General features: G+C 50.5%; 9 protein-coding genes and 1 non-coding gene across 10 annotated transcripts; 5 read left to right on the forward strand and 5 right to left on the reverse strand.

The window, feature by feature from the left end:
• Nucleotides 1-1438: 1438 nt before the first annotated feature.
• Nucleotides 1439-5197, forward strand: BO85DRAFT_359935 (amidophosphoribosyltransferase; the record flags this gene model as incomplete). Its single annotated transcript, XM_025655531.1, has 4 exons — nt 1439-1523; nt 1603-2743; nt 2798-3276; nt 3819-5197. The coding sequence occupies 4 exons, from the start codon at nt 1439-1441 to the stop codon at nt 5195-5197; spliced, it is 3084 nt and encodes a 1027-aa protein (XP_025521260.1).
• A 474-nt stretch (nt 5198-5671) lies between these two features.
• On the forward strand, nt 5672-7972 carry BO85DRAFT_411208 (aldehyde dehydrogenase family protein). Its single transcript, XM_025657517.1, has 3 exons — nt 5672-6027; nt 6111-6292; nt 6366-7972. Exons 1-3 carry the CDS (start codon nt 5767-5769, stop codon nt 7816-7818), a joined length of 1896 nt encoding a protein of 631 aa, XP_025521261.1. The 5' UTR covers nt 5672-5766; the 3' UTR covers nt 7819-7972.
• Nucleotides 7973-8579: 607 nt separating this feature from the next.
• BO85DRAFT_444627 (uncharacterized protein) lies at nt 8580-9372 on the forward strand. Its single transcript, XM_025659063.1, has 2 exons — nt 8580-8926; nt 8990-9372. Exons 1-2 carry the CDS (start codon nt 8906-8908, stop codon nt 9164-9166), a joined length of 198 nt encoding a protein of 65 aa, XP_025521262.1. The 5' UTR covers nt 8580-8905; the 3' UTR covers nt 9167-9372.
• Nucleotides 8990-10738, reverse strand: BO85DRAFT_444629 (uncharacterized protein). The gene has a single exon (XM_025659064.1). The coding sequence runs from the start codon at nt 10474-10476 to the stop codon at nt 9448-9450; it is 1029 nt and encodes a 342-aa protein (XP_025521263.1). The 5' UTR covers nt 10477-10738; the 3' UTR covers nt 8990-9447.
• Nucleotides 10739-11505: 767 nt separating this feature from the next.
• On the reverse strand, nt 11506-13564 carry BO85DRAFT_455359 (ATP synthase D chain, mitochondrial; the record flags this gene model as incomplete). The annotated part of the gene is made up of 6 exons (XM_025661381.1): nt 11506-11535; nt 11607-11693; nt 11774-12169; nt 12802-13090; nt 13154-13212; nt 13334-13564. The coding sequence occupies 6 exons, from the start codon at nt 13562-13564 to the stop codon at nt 11506-11508; spliced, it is 1092 nt and encodes a 363-aa protein (XP_025521264.1).
• A 439-nt stretch (nt 13565-14003) lies between these two features.
• BO85DRAFT_465229 (60S ribosomal eL14 domain-containing protein) lies at nt 14004-15491 on the reverse strand (the record flags this gene model as incomplete). The annotated part of the gene is made up of 6 exons (XM_025662041.1): nt 14004-14392; nt 14558-14821; nt 14928-15065; nt 15142-15234; nt 15273-15326; nt 15426-15491. 6 exons carry the CDS (start codon nt 15489-15491, stop codon nt 14333-14335), a joined length of 675 nt encoding a protein of 224 aa, XP_025521265.1. The 3' UTR covers nt 14004-14332.
• Nucleotides 15492-16457: 966 nt separating this feature from the next.
• BO85DRAFT_360841 (protein transporter YIF1) lies at nt 16458-17634 on the reverse strand (the record flags this gene model as incomplete). The annotated part of the gene is made up of 3 exons (XM_025655569.1): nt 16458-16673; nt 16726-17289; nt 17347-17634. The coding sequence occupies 3 exons, from the start codon at nt 17632-17634 to the stop codon at nt 16458-16460; spliced, it is 1068 nt and encodes a 355-aa protein (XP_025521266.1).
• A 172-nt stretch (nt 17635-17806) lies between these two features.
• On the forward strand, nt 17807-20257 carry BO85DRAFT_444634 (signal recognition particle receptor subunit alpha). Its single transcript, XM_025659065.1, has 3 exons — nt 17807-18144; nt 18205-18490; nt 18542-20257. The coding sequence occupies exons 1-3, from the start codon at nt 17926-17928 to the stop codon at nt 19975-19977; spliced, it is 1941 nt and encodes a 646-aa protein (XP_025521267.1). The 5' UTR covers nt 17807-17925; the 3' UTR covers nt 19978-20257.
• A 54-nt stretch (nt 20258-20311) lies between these two features.
• On the reverse strand, nt 20312-20383 carry BO85DRAFT_t13. Its single transcript has one exon. It is a non-coding gene; the product is annotated as a tRNA-Arg (tRNA).
• A 592-nt stretch (nt 20384-20975) lies between these two features.
• On the forward strand, nt 20976-23264 carry BO85DRAFT_21902 (MFS transporter). The gene is made up of 2 exons (XM_025654673.1): nt 20976-22619; nt 22687-23264. The coding sequence occupies exons 1-2, from the start codon at nt 21195-21197 to the stop codon at nt 22975-22977; spliced, it is 1716 nt and encodes a 571-aa protein (XP_025521268.1). The 5' UTR covers nt 20976-21194; the 3' UTR covers nt 22978-23264.
• Nucleotides 23265-24031: the final 767 nt, after the last annotated feature.

Consider the following 24031-nt stretch of genomic DNA (forward strand, 5'->3'; position numbering starts at 1 on the left):
AGAATGATGGAGAAGCGAGAATCTGATAGAGATAGCAGAAGACGGGCAAGAAGGGGGGATAGAAGTATAGGAGATATTCGCAGAGGAGAGAAAGTTGGAAGAGAAGAGAAGACATCTTTATATGCAGAGGGATGGGCAGGAAAGGGCTGCTTGCAGGTGAAGTGAATAGGGTTTAACACATGAAGCAAGCCTGGATAGACGACATCGTGCAGAATAACACGCTTTGCACACATAGGGCAGATGAGATATACCCCAACTGGGGGATGGGGATGTGAATGGAGAGTCTGATTGGCTACGAGGGGAAAATTGCTACAGTAGACATGATTAAGAAGTGGAGGAGGGTAGAGGAGTGTGAGGAGTGTGTGAGCGTGTGAGCGTGTGAACATTAGGTAGTTACATGGGCTATATAGGGCTGTGAACATGAAGCTATCTAGAAGTGTGGTATAGAAGCGCCTGGCTTGTGAATGAGTTGTGAAGTACATTATGGCTGCTTGCTAGTCTTGAATCACCTTGGCTACACAGCTCCCTGACACACGTCTCACAAGCCTAGTTCAGTGAGATTGAGTGTGACTAGGCAGCAGCCACAACAGTCTAGGCAGGTCAGCGTTGCAACAGGAATTTTCCGAGTGAGAAGTAGTAAAATAATGGCAATAGCCTGTGCTAGCATAGCTAGTGGTTGTCTACTTAGTACTTAGTATATTCACTACAAAAGTATGTAGATAACACTTACCTAATCGGCACACTCATCTCTGAGTGGTCGAGACCAGCAAAGCATGGATCAACCAATGGTAGGAACGGGCGGGGAGCTGAGTCAGGTCCGGCATCGGCATTACTGGAAAGCCGGGGCAATCTCCGGTTTGTGAAATTTTTCTTTGGTTTAGCGGCTACCCGCAAAAATTCTTCCCTTTTACTCGGTTGGCAGTGGAGAAGAACAGGAGAAATAAGATGCGAGATCCCTCTCTCCTCTCTTCCTCTCCTAAAAAAACTCCTTTAACCATGTTATTCGCTTCACTTATCCCTCCGTGGGCGTGACATTGGCCATTATCCGCCACCATTACTACCTCTGCATGAGTCTTGTTATGTCTCGATAGACGTTTCCGGCTCTATCCCATCTTTTTACACCCGTCCAATTCCGTTTTCTACCCCACCACACTGTGTGTGTGTGTGTTCCCCCCCCAAGTCTTTCTCTACCCGTTCTGGATGTGAGTATAGGATCGCTTTCCTTTATCTTCCCTTTCATGTTCAATCCTCGCCTCTTTTATGATGAATTTCGGTTTTTTTTTTTTATAGATGTTAGACTTCCTAAGCATCATTGCGGATATTTTCCGATCTGACTATACTTACATTGCCACTTGAAATTTTACCTTGCTGGTCATTTCTTTCCGGAAGCGCGTGCTAATCTCAAGCTTCCAAACTAGAACATCCTACCGCCGACATAATGTGTGGTATCATTGCTCTGATTCAGGCGAACCCCTCGTCGTCCGCTGCCATCGACCTTCATGAGGCACTATACCTGCTTCAACGTGAGTTCAGCCCCTCTAAACTGCGGGGACTATCCGCTGCTTGTGAAACACCCACTAATATCCGTCCGATCGTAAATAGACAGAGGTCAAGATGCAGCAGGAATTGCCACGTGCGCAACCGGCGGTCGCATTTATCAGTTGAAGTCGAACGGTATGGCCGCCAAGGTTTTCAACGATGGCGCCAGGGTAGCAGACCTGCCGGGTTCTATGGGAATTGGTCATCTGAGATATCCTACTGCCGGGAGCAGTGCCAACGCTGAGGCTCAGCCATTCTATGTGAACAGTCCATATGGTATCTGCCTGGCCCACAACGGCAACCTGATCAACGCTCCCGAGCTGAAGAGATATCTCGACATCGAAGCCCACCGTCACATCAACACTGACAGCGACAGTGAGTTGATGCTGAACATCTGGGCTGACGAGCTGAGCGAGACGAAGAAGGCACGTGTCAACACTGAAGACCTCTTCTCCAGTCTCAGCCGCATGTATGAAAGATGCCAGGGTGGCTGGGCTTGCACTGCTCTGCTTGCGGGCTTCGGTCTTCTGGGTTTCCGTGACTCCTATGGTATCCGTCCTCTCGTCATCGGTTCTCGGGCCTCCCTTGACGGTGAGGGCACCGACTACATGATGGCGTCCGAGTCGGTCGCTCTTCACCAGCTTGGATTCAGCAACATCCGCGACATCCAGCCTGGTGAGGCGGTTATCATTGAGAAGGGTTGTGAGCCTATCTTCCGTCAGGTTGCTCCCAAGAAGTCCTATGCTCCTGACATCTTCGAATACGTGTACTTTGCTCGTCCTGACTCCGTCATCGACGGTATCAGCGTGTACCGTAGCCGTCAGCGGATGGGTGATCGTCTCGCTGCCAGAATCCTCGATGTCCTTGGACCGGAAGTGGTCAAGGATATCGATGTCGTTATCCCTATCCCTGAGACCTCTACGACGTCTGCGGCGGCCGTTGCCCGGTATCTGGACAAGCCTTACTGCCAAGGTTTCGTCAAGAACCGCTACGTCTTCCGTACCTTCATCATGCCTGAGCAGAAGACCAGACAGAAGGGTGTCCGCCGCAAGTTGAATGCTATGCAGGCCGAGTTCAAGGACCGAAATGTCCTTTTGGTTGATGATAGTATTGTGCGAGGCACGACCAGTCGGGAGATCGTCACTATGGCCCGGGAAGCCGGTGCTAAGAAGGTTTACTTTGCCAGTTGCGCCCCAGAGATCACGTAAGTGGTAACAGTCCCAATCTGCACATCTTCAGTTGCTTACCATCTTCACAGACATGCTCATATCTATGGTATTGATCTGGCATCGCCTGCCGAGCTCGTCGCCCACAACCGCGACACCGCGTCTATCGCCAAGCACATTGGTGCTGACAGTGTCATCTACCAGACATTGGAAGACTTGAAGGGTGCCTGTGCTGAGATCGCTCAGGAGAATGGGTTGTCCGAGCCACGCGACTTTGAAGTCGGTGTCTTCTGCGGTAACTACATCACCCCGGTCTCCGATGGCTACTTCGAGCACCTGGAGAAGCTCCGCGGCGAAGGTCGCAAGATCAAGGCGCTGGACCGTGCCAAGGAAGCTGTCACCCACGGCTTTGCCAGCGAGAAGGACTTTCGCATGGCGGCCAACGGTGTCAAGCTGGATGGCTCGGGCAACATCATCCCCGCTCAGGACCCCAGCGAGTCGGAGGTGCCCCAGGTCAGCGTGTGCACCACCCGCAAACACAAGGAAGAGGAGCACCCCAAGGTGAAGGATCGTATGGACATCAGCATCCATAATATTGCTGATCACGCATGATTATGACATTATGGCCTATTTAAACCATTTCATGGCATTTATGTGGTCTGGAGTCTTGGAGTTCGTAGACGGTGGACGATAGATAGGGAGGCCATTTGCTTTGTTATCAAAGACAGCGAAGGGCTGAGATACCCTGCGTTTAACGAATATATAGACCACCGATGAAAATTCTTGTGCAACCGGACATATGTTCATAGGATGACGTAGATGCAGGACCGCCCTGCAGGTTTCCCCGATCATGTGACGACGATTGATCATCTCGCGTAGCCACCACCTCTAGACTCTTGCATAACTATTACGGTGATGACTTAAAACACGATTCAATTGGCGATTCCTGCGTCATGCAGCATCTGTCTAGCCTCGTCCTTCAGCCAGCGGTATACACCATGGTTTGAATTGAATTTGCGCAGTATCTCCAAGGTGCCGGTCGACTTCTCTTTTTGTCTCTACCGTGTGAAGAATACACTGTCGTCCATCCACTATATGTCATTGATTGAGTAGTTATGGCTCGTATGACACGATCCGCCACTGCGCGGGAGACAGCGCTGCTTGCTGCTCAAATGCACCAGAAAGAGGCCCAGCCATCCAAAAGAGTCACCACCGCTACATCTGGCGGTCGACCCATGAAGCGCAACGGAATAGTGGGCGAACCTGCCCACAAAAGGCTAAAAACAAACGGCAGAACTACAAGATTCAATGATGCTCAAGAACTCCCTCACAACCTAGGTTCAGCTACTCTGCTATCCGAGCTGCCAGATAAGAGCTCCCCAATCAAGCTAGACACCAGCGACACCACTATAAAGAAAGAAGAGATAGATGCACTTTCCAATACACTGCAGAACACTGTGGACAAGGCCACAAAAGCGGCCTCGGAACCTAGAGAAAAACAGAAGAGATCCAAAAAGACTAATACATATGGCCTCACACCTGGAATTAGCCCATTCCCAGATTGGGCGCACCCCACCCCTGATGAATGTGAAGAAGTCAATCGGTTGCTCTCGACCGTACATGGAGAGATTGTTGCGCCTACCACTATCCCCGAGCCATCTCTTACTGTTACCGGCTGTGGCGAGGTTCCATCAGTCCTTGATGCTCTCATTCGCACTTTGCTCAGCGGAGCAACAACGGGCAATAACTCCGCCATGGCTTTTAACGGTCTTGTGCAGAGGTTTGGTATCCTGAAAGAGGGTATTGGTAAAGGAAGTGTGAATTGGGATGCTGTCCGTCGGGCGCCACTCAAAGATGTCTTTGAAGCCATCAAGCGTGGCGGCTTAGCAGACGTCAAAAGCAAGAAGATCAAGGCTATACTAGACATGGTCTACGAAGAGAATCAGCAGCGCAGAGACATGCTGCTGAAGGGTTCTCAGGACGCGCCGCAGGATCTGCTTACGAAGTCCGAAGGTGGCAAGCAATACGAGATTGCATGCGCTGACCAGAATTTCCTATCCTTGAACCATCTTCACAGCTTAGCCACAGAGGACGCCATGGTGGAGTTGGTCAAATACCCCGGGATAGGACCGAAGACTGCTGCTTGTGTCTTACTGTTTTGTTTGCAACGCCCTTGCTTTGCGGTCGATACTCACATCTTCCGTATCTGCAAATGGCTGGGCTGGGTGCCTCCGGACAAAGCCACGGAGATTACGGCGTTCAGCCATCTCGAAGTACGCATCCCTGATCATCTGAAGTATTCCCTTCATCAGCTCCTCATCCGTCATGGTAAGTCTTGCCCACGTTGTCGGGCAATCACTGGGCAGTCATCTGCCGGATGGGAGGAGGGTTGTGTGATTGACCATTTGGTGAAACGGACTGGAAAGAGGAAGGGAGGTAGCACGGAGTCAACAGAGGAAGTCAAACCCAATGGACGGAAACGCCGTGGTTGAGCAGGGATGCTTTTAACCTCAACACCATGTGTGACTAATACCTATGTACGGGGTGGTTTGCGGTTAATTACCGAGTTGGTGTTGTCATTTCTTGAACGAGGTAGAGCTAGAGGTTTTTAAAGAAAACAATAAATTATCCGGCCCATTTCATGGCGACGATGAATTCCACAAGTACTAATCAGTAGCAGTAGGACTAGCACTATATATATCCGATGAAGATCTACGTCTGGCCGTTCAACCGACTTTCTGAGACACCGCTTGAGACGAATCTATAAGGTAAAATAATCAAGCCCCGAATGACTATGAAGCCCTAAGAACATATAAATGAATAGGTTTCTATCTTTATATCTGGCCAGGACCTCTTGTCAATTGTTTACTGCAAAAAGCTGGATGGAACCCGCCCCCTTGGCACGTGCACCCGCATATCGGAGCAGTGGATAATCGATCGAACCACCTCCGGACAGTCCTTAACTCCCCTCCTCCCTTGTGCCCTTTCCCTGTCTTTTCGCACACTCAGAAGGGCCCGGGAAAGCAGAGCTTTGAGTCAATCGCCCCGTGCGACTTTCACCATGGACTCACTCAACCAATTCATCCCTCCGTCTCTCCTGCCTCTGGTGGACCATCTCCGGACTCAGGGCCCGTTACTCGGCGTCACGTTGCTCTCGCTCGCAGCCGCGTACCTTGGTTATCTCTACGTTCTGGGCAGGAAGGAAGCTGCCGTTACATTCAATGTGCCTATTCCTCCAGAGATTCGGGCCAATTGGAAGGGCGAAAAATGGGACAGCCTTCAAGGGGAGGGAAGAAAAGTGCTGGAGGGACAAGTTCGGGGTGTAAGTGCCTATACCCTCTCCTTTACAGAACATACCTACCTCTAAATATCTTGACATGCTCCTGACTTTTTTCTCCTTCGCAGCAATGGAACGACAACCTGATCATGAGCTATTGTCCCGCGGACGGACGAGTACTCGGCAATGGAATCAAACCCGCAACTCCTGACGACGTCGATCGCGCAGTCCTGGCTGCGAAGAGCGCACAACTGGAATGGGCCAATACTAGCTTTGCAGAGAGGAGGAAGGTCCTGAGGACGTTGCTGAAGTGTGTACTCATCTTGCCATGTAAATTTTTACCCACCAACGCAGCCACTGACCTTGAACTCTTCGTCCAACAGATACGTCCTCGACCACCAGGATGAACTCGTGACCGCTTGCTGCTTGGATTCAGGCAAAACCAAAGTCGACGCTGCATTCGGAGAGATCCTCGTCACCGCTGAGAAGCTGAAATGGACCCTCGACCACGGTGAAAAGGCCCTGGCACCGGAATCGCGCCCGACAAACTTCCTCATGATGTACAAGAAGAACATGGTCACCTACGAGCCTCTGGGTGTTGTCTCCGCCTGCGTCTCATGGAACTACCCCTTCCACAACTTCATATCCCCTGTTATCAGTGCTATCTTCGCAGGAAACGGCGTCGTCGTGAAGCCCTCCGAACAAACCGCATGGTCCTCCGCTTTCTTCCTCGAGGTCATCCGCGGCGCCCTCTCCAGCTGCGGCCACTCGCGCGACCTCGTTCAAAGCATCGTTTGCCTCCCCAACGTCGCCGACCACCTGACCTCCCACCCGGATATCTCCCAGTTGACCTTCATCGGCTCCAAGCCCGTGGCCCACAAAGTCTGCGAGTCCGCCGCTAAATCTCTCACCCCGGTGACCGTCGAACTGGGCGGCAAGGACCCAGCCCTGGTTCTCGATGACTCCCGCACCGTCAGCGAAATCCCCGCCATCGCCTCGATCCTCATGCGTGGTGTCTTCCAATCCGCCGGCCAGAACTGCATCGGCGTAGAGCGCATCATCGCCCTGCCCAACGCATACGACAAGCTCGTTGAAATCGTTTCCTCCCGTATCGCCCGTCTTCGCCTCGGCTCCATCCTCCTCGACTCCCAAACCTCCGCCGGAACCCCCGACGTCGGCGCCATGATCTCCCCGGCCTCCTTCGACCGCCTGGAATCCCTCATCGCCGACGCCGTCAAGCAAGGCGCTCGTCTGATCTGCGGTGGAAAGCGCTTCGAGCACCCGGAGCACCCTCTAGGCCACTACTTCACCCCGACTCTCCTGGTAGACGTGACCCCGACCATGAAGATCGCCCAGCAGGAGCTCTTCGCTCCGGTCTTCCTCGTGATGCGCGCCTCCTCCGTCCCCCACGCCATCTCCATCGCCAACTCAACGGACTACGGTCTGGGTGCCAGCGTCTTCGGCTACAACCAGACTGATATCGCGAAGTGCGTGGCGAACATCAAGTCGGGCATGGTGTCCGTCAATGACTTTGGCAGCTACTATGCGGTTCAATTGCCGTTTGGTGGCGTCAAGGGATCCGGATACGGTCGGTTTGCGGGTGAAGAGGGCTTGAGGGGTGTCAGTAATATCAAGGCAGTCTGCGTGGATCGGTTCCCTAAGCTTATGGCGACGAGGATTCCGCCCAGAGTGGACTATCCTATTCGCAAGGGTGACGGTGCGAAGCAGGACGGCACGGGTGCATGGGAGATGTGTAAGGGAGTCGTGGAGACGGGATATCAGATTACGTTGGGAGGGAGAGTGAGTGGTATTTTGAGGCTGTTGACGAATATGTAATATCCAAAACCTCAATAGATTATAAGTGGTGGATGGTACGAAAGGGAAAGGGATGGTGTAGATTATCGATATGGTGATGGTAATGTGTACGATAACATAACATAACATAACATAGGTAAATAGATTCTTATATAATGACATTATGCATGCATATAATCCCTTTACCTCACTACTTTGTATATCTTGGAAACAATCAAGACATCGCTATCAAACAAAGCAAACTCAACCCCAGGGCATCCCCTCTCACCTGACCTTTCCCCCCTTCCCCCTTCCCAATCCATCACCATCAAACCCTACCACTAATCCCCATCCAGCCACAAGGAACCAGGGGGGAAACATCACAAGTCATGACGTCACTACACCACCCCCTCCCCCTGTTCAAACCTACAGGGGAAAAATCAAGACCAGCCATAACGTCAACTTCAAGGGGTCCTGTCTCAACTCAGCCTTATCATAAGTGGCAAACACTAAATGAAACACTCTGCCCTCCGTCGTCACATCAAATCAAAATATGACCTAAAATATAATTAAAGTAAAAAATGTGAATGAATGGGTACTTGATCCGCACCGGAAATTCCCCGAAGGGAGAAAACATCATCAGCGTCGTTCTGTCGTCGGTATGACGGCATCCCATCCCATCCCAAGTAAACAACAGATGGTTCCAAGGATTAGAATTCCTATTGTAAGATGAAAAAACTGGGAAATATTCATATTTAATATGTAGGGTGTGTGTATGTATGTCGATCATATTATTTTTTGGCTAGTAATTATCTTTTCTTTTCTTTCACTTGGAAAAGTACTACTTGTGTTAAGACACATACATCATCGATCGTCCCCCTTGTACTTCTTCTTCATTCAATTGTCGCTGCACGACATATACATATATATACCTCCGTGGATACTTTCAAGTTCTTCCATCAACATGCGTCCTTTCAGTGACACTTCTACTCATACTCCTGCTTCTTCGAGCTATAATTCTACGGTGCCGAAGGGATCGAAATAAATCCATTCATCCATCCATCATCTATCTATCATACTACATACAATTACTACTACTGCTACAACGGATTACGTTTGAGTCGTCAATATGGGTGCTGTGGTTTCTTGCGTATGACTCTCTTCTTCTAGCAAATGAAATTATGATTGGCTAACATGACTCCCATCTATATAGATCACTAGTATCTTCCACGCCATCGGCGCTTGCCTGATGGGCATCGTCAACACGATCGGTGCTGTCTGCAAAGCCATCATCGACGGTGTCGTTACCCTCTTCGACGTGATCATCTCGTGCCTGACTTGCGGATCCTGTGGTGGAAGGAGGAGAAGAACGCGGAGGTCAAGGGTCTGACATTAGTTAAACACGCGACATGTCCGACCTTGACCTCAACCTTTGACCTTGAACGCCATGACGTTATGACGGATATGAATATGGATATCAGTTCGGAGTTTTTGTGGTTCCTTTGGATTGCTGCTGCGTTTCCTTCTCATCTTATTTGTTGTGCCTGATATCCTGTGTCTCCATATCGAGCAATGAAATCTTTCACCATTTTATGAAATGTCGAAGTAAAATACGCGTACCCCGTAGTTGTATATCGTGTATGTCCTGCGGACTGAGGTCATCCTGGCAATTTATCCCGAGATGCCTGTCCCAAGTTTAGCCATCAATTGATCCTTGAGCTGAAAGTCGTCAGATGGGATATCCTCCCATCGCTGACTCACCAGCAACCGGACGAAAGGGTCCTCCACCTCGTCCGCATACTTCAAAGCCACGTAGAAGTGATTTGGCAGGACCGGCCACCGAATGGGGTACTTGTACCACGGCACCCGAATCCGCATGCTCAGCAATCGCTTGAACGTTGCGAGGTCGCGGTCTCGGATCGTCTGTCGGAGGATCCGCTTCGCCCGCGGGTGTTCGGGGTCCTCGTCAAGATAGCCGTCCATTGAGAGTAGCTCGAGGAAGTCCAGTTTAGAGTCGGTCCAAGGAGGAAAAAGTATCTTGTCCGGGACCTGGACTGGTAGGTTGGCTGCGAAGCATGGTAGCCGGAAGATGTCGGTCTCCTGGTAGATCTCACTGGAAGGACGGATCTGGACTGCGCCAGCTTCGAACCACACTGCAACTTTGCAGTCCACATCCGACTTTGGAATTTTGCCTTTGAGGATTAGGTCGCCTTTGCCGCGATGAGCATGGATCGTGTCATCAGGCGTGAGATGTTGATCGTTGTCGAAGTGTTCGCCAATATTGGTGAGGATCTGGCGGTCTTCCGGTGATAAGTCTAGCTGTAGACACTTGCGGCGGATCGTGTGCTCGATGTAGTCCCTCTGGCACTTGCGGATCAGAGGTAGTGTACACCAGCGACAACCGAGGATGACGGTTTGCAGGTTCTTCCTCTCATTGGGAGAGATGGAGAAAACATCAAGAGGCCAGGGAAGAAAATCAGGTGTAAAGAAATCCCGTCTTGCGCTTTCGTTGGTGCTGCTGAAGACATAGCGAATGACCCAGGTGTATAGGACCGTGTTGGAGAGAGCCCGGGCAATGTGGATGGAGGCTCGTGGGAGGTTGACCTCGAGACAGTGGAGGAAGATCTCTTGGATAATTTCCACTGGTAGCCTCTCGAGTGCTGATAATCCGGCTAGGGCCGGCTGCGAGACGTTAGGCATTGTGAACTCAATAGTAATGGCCTTTCAAGTAGTAACTATCCGTATACTGGAGGGATTATATATTATGAAGTCCTGAGGGACGGTACTTGGGAGAAGATGGCCTGAGCTCCAACAATCATCCTGGCGATAAGCTTACCATCCTGGATTTAAGTACTTGTAGATTGACAGGGCCATCGGTGTTTAATGGTCATCAAAATAAGGTCTAGACCACTCAGTCTCTCAGCTGAGTTCCTGGCGAAGCAAAAATAGGGGCGCGAATCTGTCAGAGTGGAGATCGTAATTTGATTGAACCGATAACAAATAGGTTCACAGTAGGTAATCTTAAGCCTCTAACTTTGATGATTTGGCTTTGTGGCTCATAATCGATCCATCACGACGTGGATGTGCAATCCAGAGTCAGCCTTGAAGTGCGGGATTCCCTGTGTTGTTGTTGGCGCAGAGAGTTTAGGCTGCTCGGGATCGGCTAAGTCTCGAGTCTAATCACAGACGCCTTGCAAACTACGACCATGACAAACAAACAGGTTGCTCAATGCGGCAATCAAGACCGAAATTGGAAGCAATGCGATCGGAGCGAACTGGTCCTTGAATTTGGGGGAAAAGGCGGGGATCGTAATAAAGAAGCATCTAATTTTATCATCTTGACTGCCCTTGGTGTTGGCATGGGACTAATGCCGATAAGACGTCGCACTGGGTGCCCACTATTCGCAATGTCCTTGCGAACTGCTACGATTTGATTTGACCTGATTATTAGACCGTGCATACTGAACACCTTCAATGGTAAAAAATAGTCGACTGCTTGATATGGAGCGTAACATAGCGGTCGAGGGCCGATATACAAAAACGGTCCGGTGGTGAGGGAACCATCTAAATTCAACATTGTTTCTATACATGACCCTACAACCGACATCACACTGCCAGAGAGCAAGGGTATCCTAACTGGCCAACATGCTTGACAACAAAGGGTAACTTCGTGTGATTATACTGGTCGAAGGATGGAGAGACGTAAATAGGTACAAAAGATGTGACCGTTTAAACAACGGACATGTCGCCGAAGCGCTCCTGTAATTCAAACATCCATTAGTTTCACTCGTCGCAGATTCAGGCATTAACGCAGGTATTGTATCACGCACCTTGTAACCAGCCGGCATCCATCTGCCCTTGGAGACAAGGGAGGCGGTCTTCTCGTCGATCTCGGGCTGAGCGGCGGCAACCTCGTCCTAAACAGAAAGGAAGAAGAGACATTAATAAATCTGTACCAAAACCTTGCGTACTCCAACTCAGGAACACCATAACATACAACAGTGAGGTCCTCGAAGGGACGAGCGGTCTCAATGTTCTCGAGGGTCTTCTGGAGACTGCGGAGCTCGGACTCAACCTTGCCCTTGGTCTCCTCAGCGCCCTTGACGGCCTGAGCCTCGAAAGCGTCGATGGCCTTCAGCTGGCGGCTGACATCGTAGGTGGCGGGCTTGAAGGTCTTGAAGTGGTTCTCGATCTCGTTGACGATGGCCTGGTTCTTCAGGACCTTGCGGTAGTGCTCGAAGTCGACAGTCTGGGCCTGCTCAGACAGGATCTGAACCTTGCGGCGCGCATCGTCGTTACGCTTCTTGAAGGCCTGGAGGGAAGCAGCGGTCTGGCCGCGGAGTCCGAGGGAGCTGGTCAACTTGGCCCAGTCGACCTTGAGAGCGGCGCTACGCTGTACACCACGCAGTTAGCTGACACATTTCTCTCGCCATCCGAAACAATTTTATGACAAAAACAGGATCCCCACATACAGTGGCCATTTTGAGATGTGGAACGGAGAAGGTTGGGGGAGAGAGGGGAGTTCAACGTGCGAAGCTGGAGGTTCCGGGAGGGTGAGGGTTGAACTCGGCAAGATTTGGAATGGGGATGCCCTCACGTGACCACGGCTTTCCCGTGTTCCCGAACTGGCACTACACAAGGGGAGTTCGCAGGGGGGCGGGTGTGCGTATAGATAGTCCGGAGGGCTTACATGTCTTATACATTCAATTATAGCCCGAATTTCTTCGAATTTGAATAAGTCTCCGGTTACGGAATAATTCGTGTAACTTTTTCTTTTCTTCTTTTTATAATTTAGAATATATTCCACCCAAATGGAAGGTGCCAAATAGTGCTTCACATCATTCAATTCTGCTTTTGGCTAAATGATTTACACTATGGGGCCTGACAGTACATGCATCCTAGGGGATATCAATCTGACCTCGCACCCAAAATCCATCCTGCCAGCAGGGCCAAGAGACGCCAGCCACCGATTCATGCGTTCATTTCCGGCGGTGTTCATATGCTGAGAGCCATGATGGAGTTGACGATATCGTTGTCGTTCTCCCGGAGAGCCTTGACGGCCTTCTTGCGGGACACATTAGCCTGGGCCATAACCAGTTCGATGTCCTTAGCCTCAAGACCAGACTCATCGACCTCCTCGCCATCATCCTCTTCCTCCTCCTTCTTGGCCTCAGCCTCGGGGGCCTTGCCCTTGCCGTGGTCGTGCTCGTGGTCGTGACCAGCGTGCTCGTTGGCAGCAGCCTCAGCAAGCTGCTGGGCAGCGGTAGCCTGAGCGGTGGCGTTCAGGTCCTCGATCTTGGCCTCACCGAAGATGCTGTCGCAACAATGTAAGCTTGAGATGATTCATCAATTCGTCATAGTCCAAAGAGACACATACATCCAGGTGTTGCTGGAGGGGGAGCGGTAGACATCGGGCTGGTTGATGACGAAAAGGATCTATATGCGATAGATTAGCCTTCTGCGGTATGAGAAAATCCTTCGTCGCCCACAATAACTCCCACGAGTGCAGGTTTTGTTGAGCGTCGCACGGGAAGGAGGGACAGGGCCGTATTCATACGTTCTTGGGACGACGGAGAGTGACACGAGTGATGCCGGGAACGTGCTTCAGGCCGAGCTTGCCAATGGCCTTGCGAGCCTTCTTCTCGTTGCGAGAGTGGATGGTGACAGCGGCACCACCGGGGATGGTGGGCTCATCGCCAGCCTCAGACTCGGAGGAGCTGCCGGCATCCTCAACGTTGGTCTTGGGAACCTCCTCGTCGGGGAGCTCTTCAACACGGGGGTCGGCCATTTTGTAATTCGAGTGAGCCTAGAAGGGCTGTAGAGTTGATGGTCAGCAAATCGCACTGTGGGACGTGACTGGTCGCTGGAAGGTGGGAGGTTCGAAGATGTCCCTCTCAGACCGTGGTACACCCACAAATCTGCGGGAAATCGCCAAAATCGACCGTAAAATTGAACTTCGCGGCAAGGAATTCCATTTCAACTTACCTAGACGCGGAACAAAGGGCTGTGGTGGATGAGGGGGATTTTTTTGCCTTGTTGTAGTTGGGAAGTCGCAAAGCTGTGTGAATGTCATCCTGCCGAAAATCGTTAGCGAGCTTATTGGGACCCTCACCCCGGACACACAGAAGCGATGCATCTACAGATCGTAGTACAACCACCACTTCTACTGACGCAAGTGTTCATTTTCCATTTGATTTAAATATGATCTAATCTGCAGCAATTCATTGCACCGTATCAATTCTACTGTTTTTGATTTACTGGAACATATTTGGCTTTGTGGATTGGTTTTTGTCTAAGTTGATGACCAGGTCATGTCAAGATCATTAATACCCCGAGATACCATTTGCCATATACTAATTGCAAGGCGTTCCGTGCCGCCCTCCATCTTTCATGACGTACGAGGATAACCTATGCCAGGATATCAAAGGTTCTTGAATCATTTTTATGCTGTCAATAATGCGTACAGCCCATTTTGCTGAAAATAAATTAAACCATCAGCAAATAACCCCGTCCCAAGGCAACCCTGTCACTCTATGCACCGAGCCTCATGAACCGTCTATGACTTAGGAGCAGCCGCCCTGAGCTTAGCGTGAGCCTTCTGGACCTCGTAGCGAGCCTGTAAAATCCAACATGTCAGCACTTGTTCCTGCAATTCCCATGCACATCATATCCCCGGCTCTTTCCCAGTAATCGACCCATAGTCCCGACCACTTTCATATGATTTTCCTCCATATAACCCAATAATCCGTGCATGTCACATCATCGCGATTCGTAAACGTACCTGCTTCCGGAGGCGGAGGACCTTGAAGCGCTCGAAGTCGGACAGGTTCTTCCTGCGCTCAGCGCGCTCGGTCTTCTGGGCGAAGTTGGACTTGGCCCACTTGCCATCGATCTCCTCCTTCTGCCAAAGCTTCTTCACGGGGCCAGTACCGGCAGCACGGGGCAAACGGGGGATGACGAAGTGAGTGAGGGTGGCGTGGGAGAGAGGAAGGACGTGGCGGGGAACGATCTTCTGCTCCTCGGTGGAGGGACCGTCAACCAAGACCTAATCGATGCAACAATTTTGTCAATATCGCGTTCCCTCCTAATATATATAAATCCGATCCCTTCGCGCTCGTAGCAACTCCGGTATATGCGCAAAAAAAACGTACACGCTTGTGGTCGACAATCTCAACAATGGCAGCGAGCTTGCCGGTGTAAGGACCGCTGCGGATCAGCACAACGCGGCCAACCTCAACCAGCTTCCATTGAGCAACCTGAACATCGATATCGGCCATGGCGAAGGCTTCCTAGAAAAATAGCAAAAAAAGGGACGTCTTAGTTGAAGTCTTGCGGGGATCACGGTAAGGGCGGACAGCAACTCACGGTCGACAGACTCCGGGAGGACGGTGTTGATAATTTGTTGTCGAAATGTCGGGTTGTCGAAGTCGTCCGAAACGCACAAGTCGCTCTGGTCTGCTGGATAGCGAATTTCGGTGCTGCGGCCCTTCGCCCACAAGAGTCTCGCTTAGCAGCCAGTAGCAGCCCACCCAGGGGCGTTTGCGTGCGGCCTAGGGCTGCCTCCCGGCCTTAGCGCGCTCCATCGGAGGTCGGATATTATCCGCTCCGATGGAGTTGCTTTTAAGCTTCAAGTTTTCAACGCGATCTACTTTGCTTGTTCCTCTTGCTATCTTGCAGAACTTAAAAGGTCCAGACTCTGTCGACCTTTTCGCCATCTTGCATCAGAACATAATGTCGTTCTGTCCAGAACTACTCCGCCATCTTGTTTACTAACACTCAAAACTCCACCAGGGAGCTGGACTCTCCACACATTAACTGGTAAGCTCTTTCTACCTTGAAGCTTTCTATGTTTACTTCCTTCCCTCCTTACATGATGCGGTAATTTGCGATTGACCCAGTGTCTGTGAGCCCTCGCCGGGGTTCTTATACAGCACTGTCGCATGATATTCAATTTCTTACATATTCTGATATCCTCACTTCTACATTGTTTCTTGACACCATATATACCTTCATGGAGTCTCATCGCTAACATGTTGAAGACTAAACAGGTTTGCGCATTCATGCCACTCAACTCTTACTGTTGCCAACAGCTCGCTCTTTCGGTACGTTGCCACTGCACTTCCTTGCTTGCACACCCCCCTCCAGTGATTAAAAAACTTTATCACGCCTAGATAGTAGTTGATGCCTTTGGCAATGAAATTTACTTCATCACCAAGATCTCTGAGGAGCATCTCATTCCACAATATTGTCACTCATTGCTTGTTTGACTGAGTTCTAACTCGTGGGATTATAGGATTTCCGATTGCGCTGCTATACAGCCACTAGCTAGAAAAATATGAAATTGAATCTTTTTTCATTAAAATTATGGACATTTTTGAGCTTGTAGAAAATCTATCTTGTAGAATCGTTGAGACCCCGCACCCTTCTAAAATCTTCTGACCCCGTCCGACCAGTGGCTCTCGTGTATGATCCGCCCTCAGGTATGACTTCATGTTCTGCGTGACCAAATGCAGGTCAATGCAGGTGAACAATGTCACCATATACATTCTTGATCTATGAAAATAGTGATTTAATTCGATTTTACTGCTCTCCACAAAACGTACATGAATATGAACTAATATCCCTATCCCTTTTCATGAGGTCCGTCTATATCATTATGTGCAACCCCGTACGATATGACCCTACGCTGAACCAGTTGCTCCACCACGAGACGCAATCGACATCGGCCCCTCCCGACTCAGCACCCACATGAAAACGAACTGAATCACATAGGAGTAGATGAACAGGAACTGAGTGCGACGGTTACGTTGCGAGCGAGCAACCGTATGCATAGAACCAGTGCGCATAGACGCATCACTCGTAGAGTCCGGGAGAAGAACGTATTTCAGGGAACGGAGCTATGTGCGTCATTAGTACAGTCGTCAACAAAGCATACGGCCGTGAACGTACCAGGAAGAAGGCATTAGCAAGGAAGGTGTAAATGAAGACGACCCAGCCAACCCAGCCGCCGGTTCCTCGGCCTGGAGTGAGGATCTCAGATGTCAACAGAGTGACAATGATGCCGACAAACTTGTATCCCGAATATGCCACCAGATCCAGCAGCTGCGACTCGTTGTTGATGCTGAGAATGTACATAGCCAGCTTCAAGCACATTATCTCGAACAAAATGACGGCGATAGCTGTGGTCGTGATCGAACCAAGCAGCTCCGGATGGAAGTTACCGCGGAATCCGGCCAGCATCGCTGAGAGAAGGATGTATGTGACCAGTGCCATGACGGGGATGTACATGTCTGGGGAGTTGAGATCGTCACGCGGAGGCAGGAACATGGATGAGTATTGTTGCTGGGATATCTGGCCATTGGGGCCCGTTGAAGCTGTTGTAAGGCGTGCCTGTTGACGGGACCAAGGCTTGTGCCGCCAAGGGAAGAGAACGAGAGACAATTTGTTCAGGACATAAGAGTTGGAGACGTTGAAGTAGTGCTTGAGAGCTGGTATAGAGACATAGCGATTGAACTTTGCGCCTAGTTAGCAACACTTTCATGTATAGGCACCATTGAAGCTGCTGCTTACGTTCTGCTCCATATATTCCTGCCCAGCTGCCATGGCGGTCTTTCCGACCTGGAATCCCATCTGCGCGGTGGGATCATTGATGAACCCCCCAAAGCCAGGAGCATACGTTCCGCTGCCACCCTGCGCAGGGGCGGGCTGATATGGGTTGCCATAGCCAGAGGTCTGAGGCTGCTGTGATGCCGGAGGCGGCGGCGAGCGCATCATGGGGACGGTCGAGACATGCTGAGGCACAGGATGGTGAAGGGGAGGGGACTGCGCCGGGGGTGGAGCGAACGACTGGCGGTACATGGTTCTTGGGTGGTAATGAAACTAGTTAAGAGGAGTTCAATAGTTAAAGATTGTCTTGCAAAGCTCGAGGGGTTGCCGAGACGGCAAATCGGGGGTGACTGGAGCGCAGAATGGGAGGAAGGTTGAGGTGTGTTTCTACGTGGCTGAAGTCCTTCCCTTCGGATCACCGACAGATCAGCTTGCCGCCCGCAAATTCCCCACTGCGCGGATCTCGCCGTCCACTCCAACATCATTGTTAACTCGCCTCCGTACCCCAGTTTCACCAATACAGCATATCCACTTATCAGCAGCATGTTGGAAGCATTCGAGATCTTAACTGCCTCAGGGGTAGTCCTGTGGTCGAAGTCGTACGCGCCCGTCGGGGCGCATATTGTTAACAGCCTTATCAGTGATGTCTTCATTGAGGAAAAGGTCCAGCTTCAGGCAACGAGCAATGCTGCCCCGTCTTTTAAGAAAGAGAAGTACACTTTGAAGTGGAAAAGGGTGAAGGAATTTGACTTGATCTTCGTGGTATGTTGCTGTCTCCGACCTCGTCTCAGGTCTTCTGTCTCTGACCGCAACTCGCTCTAGGCCGTCTATCAGTCTCTCTTACAGCTGGGTTGGATCGATAAACTCCTGGACAATATCTCAACCCTGTATATCGATCTGTACAAGGACCAACTACGAAGTACCCGCGCAAGGATAGCACAATACCCCTTTGACAAATACTTTGACCAGCAAGTTCGGGAGCTTGAGGATAAGTCGGGGCCTATCTCTTCAGAGGCATTCGTGGCTCATGCGGTTGATAAGAAAGACCCGCTGGTTTCGTCTGACAATGGCGGCCCCCCTCCGCCACCAGTGCCTGGTCTTCTCAAAGGTATGTCTCAAAACGGGCTTATAGATTGTAATGATGCTAACATTCCTAAAGCGCAGCATCAAGCTGCGCTAGCTGGGGCGACCTCTGATGAGAGTACGCCACCACACACCCCGGATACATCGCGGTCACCCACCCCTGTTGCAAACCACATCTTAACTGCCAAGGGAGGACCAGCTGGCCGAGTTTCGCGTCGTGCACGCAAGGCCGCTAATGCCAGCGCCAATGCTTCCTCAGGCGACGAAACCCGCAAAGGAAAAACACCCAAGAGCGGCAAAAAGATGCGCAAGTGGGATGCCGATGGATTTGCCGATGAGGATGATGGTCAGGTCCTCGACTACTCAGCCCATGCTGACGGTGAAGAAGCGGCTGCTCCGACTGTGGAAGGCGTGTCGCAAGATTCTTGGGGACACAGAACTGGCAAGGGCCAGTTCGTACTGAAAGATCTGGGAGATGAAGTTCACTCTATTTTGGAAAATGCAGGCAGCGACAAAGCGAAGGATGCATCCTCTGCTGGCTTCGTCGGTTCAGGATTCAATGCAATTGGAGGTCTTCTGCGTAACATCGTGGGCGGAAAGACCCTTACCGAAGCGGATTTGGAGAAGCCCTTGAAGACCATGGAAGATCATTTGTTGAAGAAGAACGTCGCACGCGAGGCTGCGGTCCGGCTGTGCGAGGGTGTCAAGCGGGAGCTCGTGGGGAAAAAAACAGGCAATTTCCAAAGTGTGGATGCTGCTTTGCGCTCGGCCATGGAGTCATCTCTTCGGAAGATACTGACGCCTACCTCTTCTCTTGATCTGCTTCGTGAGATTGATGCAGTTACGTCTCCAACTAGCAAGCAGCAGGCTCCTCGTCCTTATGTTATCTCGATCGTTGGAGTAAACGGCGTTGGAAAGTCAACGAATTTGGGAAAGATTTGTTATTTCCTGCTGCAGAACAAATACCGTGTTCTAATCGCCGCATGCGATACCTTCCGATCTGGAGCTGTGGAACAGCTACGTGTTCATGCACGGAACCTCAAGGAACTGAGTGCCCGCGAGAACGCTGGCGAGGTTGAGCTGTACGAGAAGGGCTACGGAAAGGATGCAGCGAACGTGGCGAAGGATGCTGTCGAATACGGAGCTGCCAACCACTTCGACGTCGTGCTTATCGATACTGCCGGCCGCCGGCACAACGACCAGCGCCTCATGTCCTCGCTCGAGAAGTTTGCTAAATTCGCTAACCCAGACAAGATCTTCATGGTCGGCGAAGCCCTGGTTGGCACGGACAGTGTGATGCAGGCTCGCAATTTCAACCAGGCCTTCGGTACTGGGCGAAACCTTGACGGCTTCATCATCAGCAAATGTGATACAGTTGGTGACATGGTGGGCACCCTGGTCAGCATGGTGCATGCTACGGGTATTCCCATCGTCTTCTTGGGAGTTGGTCAGCATTACGGCGACCTGAGAGGGCTCAGTGTTCCTTGGGCTGTCAATCTGTTGATGAAGTGATTGGCGCGCAGGTTACATTAATGCAGTTACCGGCGAGTAATGAATAGGACTATGATGAAGATCCATGAAAATCCTACGTAGGCTAGTTCACTCTGTCCATGGTCTCAAACGGGTGACAGTGCAGCGTCGCTTCTAAGACCGCGCTCTATCATAAGCCATGGCAATGGTCCCGGCAGGGGGCTACACGAGCTGACCGTGCATATTAACTGCAATGGAATGATTGGCGAAAATGTAGTAGATGTCAAATACGTAAAATGAAAAGAAATCTAAAGAAGAAAATAAACAGAGAAATTCAGACAAGGATGACAAAAACCGAAAAAATTCCCAAAAAGAATGACCTACGCAGGATTCGAACCTGCAATCTCTTGATCCGTAGTCAAGCGCCTTACCATTGGGCCAGCAGGCCAGCTGATATATTTAGAGGCATATGAAAGGCTATAAGTGAGAGGCTCACGGTTTAACAGCTTCAATTTTATAGATTCCAGTTCCCTGAAGCAATCGCAGAGAAACCCTTAGTTCTGTAGAGACACTAACCGCAACACCTCTTGGTAATTCTCCTAGAAAGCCCTTAAAACAGGCGGATGTTGCAATCCGTAGCTGGTTACCTACCGGGGAATGCCACGGGCACAGAGGGCGCAGCACTTCGCCGCTTGCAAATGAGTCAGTCCATACCGAGGACACGTAAAGCCCTGTGACATTGGGAGTAAATATCCCGTGTTATGATTGTCATATACATCATACAACTGCTGTTGAGAACAGTTCACTATCAGACCTGTCATATCAACCCAGTCGACAGCCACCGGATGACTCAGCCGTGGTTCTTCCAGTCCAGCCAGAACGCTTACATCATCTGCATGGGTTTGCCGGGGCTCCTCCGCACTTGACTATCCAGGCACCTCTTCCTTGTTTTGACATTCTCTCGATTTTAGACAGCTTCTGCTTTGCTTTGAATCTTCATCTCCAGTCTTGAACAATACGCGCGCGTCATTGACATCACTTGCGACTATAGTTCGCTGCTGTTGCCCCGGATCCACCCCCGAGTCTTCTTTTCTGGGGGCTCCAACGCCCCCCGCATCGCGAACGAGGTAGTGGCAATTGAAGCCATTCGTCATTGCTCCGATTGTTGGTGAGGCTCAGCCACCGCCTCTATCGCGCTGTTCTCTGGGAAGACCTGAAAGTCGCTATACGAACTCGCATACTACCACTGTTCTGCCGAGATGAGGACAGAAGAGCACAACCCGCTGAATCGGCGACATTCCTCTACGCTGCACTATCAGACCTTCGACACCCCGCCGCCGAAATCTCGCGGAAGACCGAACTCCGGCCAATCTGGATCATCAGGCGACGACTCGCATCACCAACCAAGCGATTCTCAAAATGGATCGGGACACGGATCTCCCCTGCCCAAGAAACAGATGGCGGTTTTGGCGATGATATCCCTCTGCGAACAGACTGCTTTCAACTCCGTCAGTCCTTACCTGCCCGATATGGCGTCCTCCTTCCCCGAAGTCGAACCGGATATGGTCGGTGTATACGTCGGAGCGATTGCTACTGCGTTCGCAGTAGCACAGCTGATCACAAATTACTTCTGGGGCTGGCTATCTGATCGGATAGGAAGGAAACCGGTTATCCTGCTGGGCACAATCCTCACGGCGGCTTGCTTTTGCGCTTTTGGATTTTGCAGAACGCTTTACCAGGCAATCGTTGTTCAGGCGATGATGGGCGCCGTCAATGGCAACCAAGGTCTGGTGTCCACTTGCCTGGGTGAGATCACTGATCGGAGCAATCAGTCGAAGGCCTTCACCTATCTGCCTGTTCTTTATGGTATCGGTGGCATAACTGGACCTCTGTTAGGCGGCCTATTGGTCTTCGAGCGGAATCCCTTTGACAAAAGCCAACCCAACCCCTTCCCGTACCTCATGCCGAATCTGCTCGCCGGTGGAGTCTTAGTTGTGGATTTCGTCCTGTCGATATTCTTCCTCGAAGAGAGCTTGGAGGACGCAGAGACTTTACCCGATTTCAAGCAGAGAGTCCGTGCTCTATTCGCGTGGTTGTGGGAGTGGACTAGCTCTGCAAAGAGCGCGAGTCGGGTAAAACCACCACATGCTGGCAATTATCGCCACCTTCGTACGAGCTCGTACGAAAGTCAGGATCACGATAGCGAACTAGACTCGGCGTCTGAGGTATCGGAAACTCACCAGACCCACCATGAGTCGTTGACACGAAGTGAGATTTTTAATCGGGATACTGTGCTGCTCCTTTTGACCTATCTCATTTTCGCTCTTTGCAACGTTGCTTTCAACTCGTTGTTTCCTATCTTCTCGCAAGCCCGTCCCCCACTTGGGCGTGGCTTGACCCCTTCGGAGATCGGTCTTGCTCAAGGGTTCTCTGGCTTTGTTACGATCATTTTTCAGATTTGCATTTTCGGCAAATTGAGAGATAAGATGGGAAATCGCTGGTCTTACCGAGCGGGCTTGTTTGGCTTCGTCATTTCGTTCCTGCTCATGCCTTTCGTCGGATACAAGAGCAATGGGGGTAATGGAATAAGCGGGAAGACCGCGCTTTTGGCAATTGAGTTGTGCTTTGCGTTGCTCGTCAAAACAGTGGCCTCAGTTGGCGGACTGACCAGTGCACTTCTACTGGTAAGTAAATGGCCATCTCTTTCATGATACGAGAAGAAGAAAATCAGGCTAACTCTGGCTAACCTAGATTACCAACTCCGCCCCGGATCATGCCGTCTTAGGATCCCTCAACGGACTTGCTCAAACCCTTTCTGCCGCAGGCCGTGCGGTCGGCCCATTCCTATCCGGCAGCCTATTCTCTCTTGCATCCAGACTCAAGCACAAAGGAGAAGCCATGCCATTCGGCGTTTTCGCCGCCGTCTCCTTTGTCGGGTTCATCCTGAGTTTCGGCATCCGAGGCCGTTCCCTCGAAGCCGAGGACTGGGAAAGCGACAGCGACGACACGTACAAGTCAGACGATGACGAAGCCGATGCGTGAGAGGGGCACAGTGTGCACCCTTATTACTCCTACCAATCAATCAATCACTGATCCTTACAACCGAGCTAAAACAAGAATAATCTTTACGACCTCACGATTTATCACTTACATTTCCGTTCCATAGACAAGAGCACGCCTTTCGCTGATTACCTTCCTGGCCTCGAGGACCTTACTATTTGAGCACGTCTTTTATGGTGCATTTTTATTCATCCATTCTTTCTTTTCCCCAATGCATACAGACATGCATGGTGTTCGGCGTCGTTATATGCGCGCATTGTATATGCTGGTCTGGAAGATGAGACTTCTTTTGATTTGGACTACGGATAGATATTGATAGCCTTGGATGTTTCTTTTTCGTTGACCTCTGCTACTACTACTAGATAGACCGGTCGTGTCGTGTTCCAGTCACGCTTCCTTCCTTCCTTCCTTTCTTTCTTTCGCCTCTGATTGGCAACTGTATCAATAGGATTTTGATTTTGCGGTTTAGCTTATGATGTACCCCTTGTTAGAATTTGAAACTCCATCACTGCTTAATCTTGCATTGCAATTTACCCATTTGAACATACTCAGTGCTCACACTTTTTCCAAATTGCTCAAATATACATAACATACAACAAACAACATTGAAAGCGAAAAACCACATAAGAGATACACGTACAGAGTGTACAGATATCTGATATCAGGGGAAATTGACTGATTTCCAAATGAAGCTTCGACTGAAGCCGAGAACGAGGACGATCCAAAGAGCCGAGAGAAGTGGTGGTATCGACTTATATGAGAAGAAAAATAAGCAAAATGATGAAACAATTCAACGCAATATGATCTCAGCATTATATATAAAACCTCGGAACTTGATAAATCACAGACACTGCACTCATGGAGAATCACACACATAGTAGTAAACTAACAACACATGAAAAACACAGTAAGAAACTTCATATGTAGTAGCAGTAGTAGCAGTAGCAAACACGGAAATGAAACACACACACAAGAAACAGAACGAAGGGAATCCCGAGAGGTTAGTTCAATTACCGATATCATATATCTCAATGCG

The sequence above is a fragment of the Aspergillus piperis genome (genome assembly GCF_003184755.1).
Source record: "Aspergillus piperis CBS 112811 unplaced genomic scaffold BO85scaffold_1, whole genome shotgun sequence".
Taxonomy (NCBI): Eukaryota; Fungi; Ascomycota; class Eurotiomycetes; order Eurotiales; family Aspergillaceae; genus Aspergillus; species Aspergillus piperis.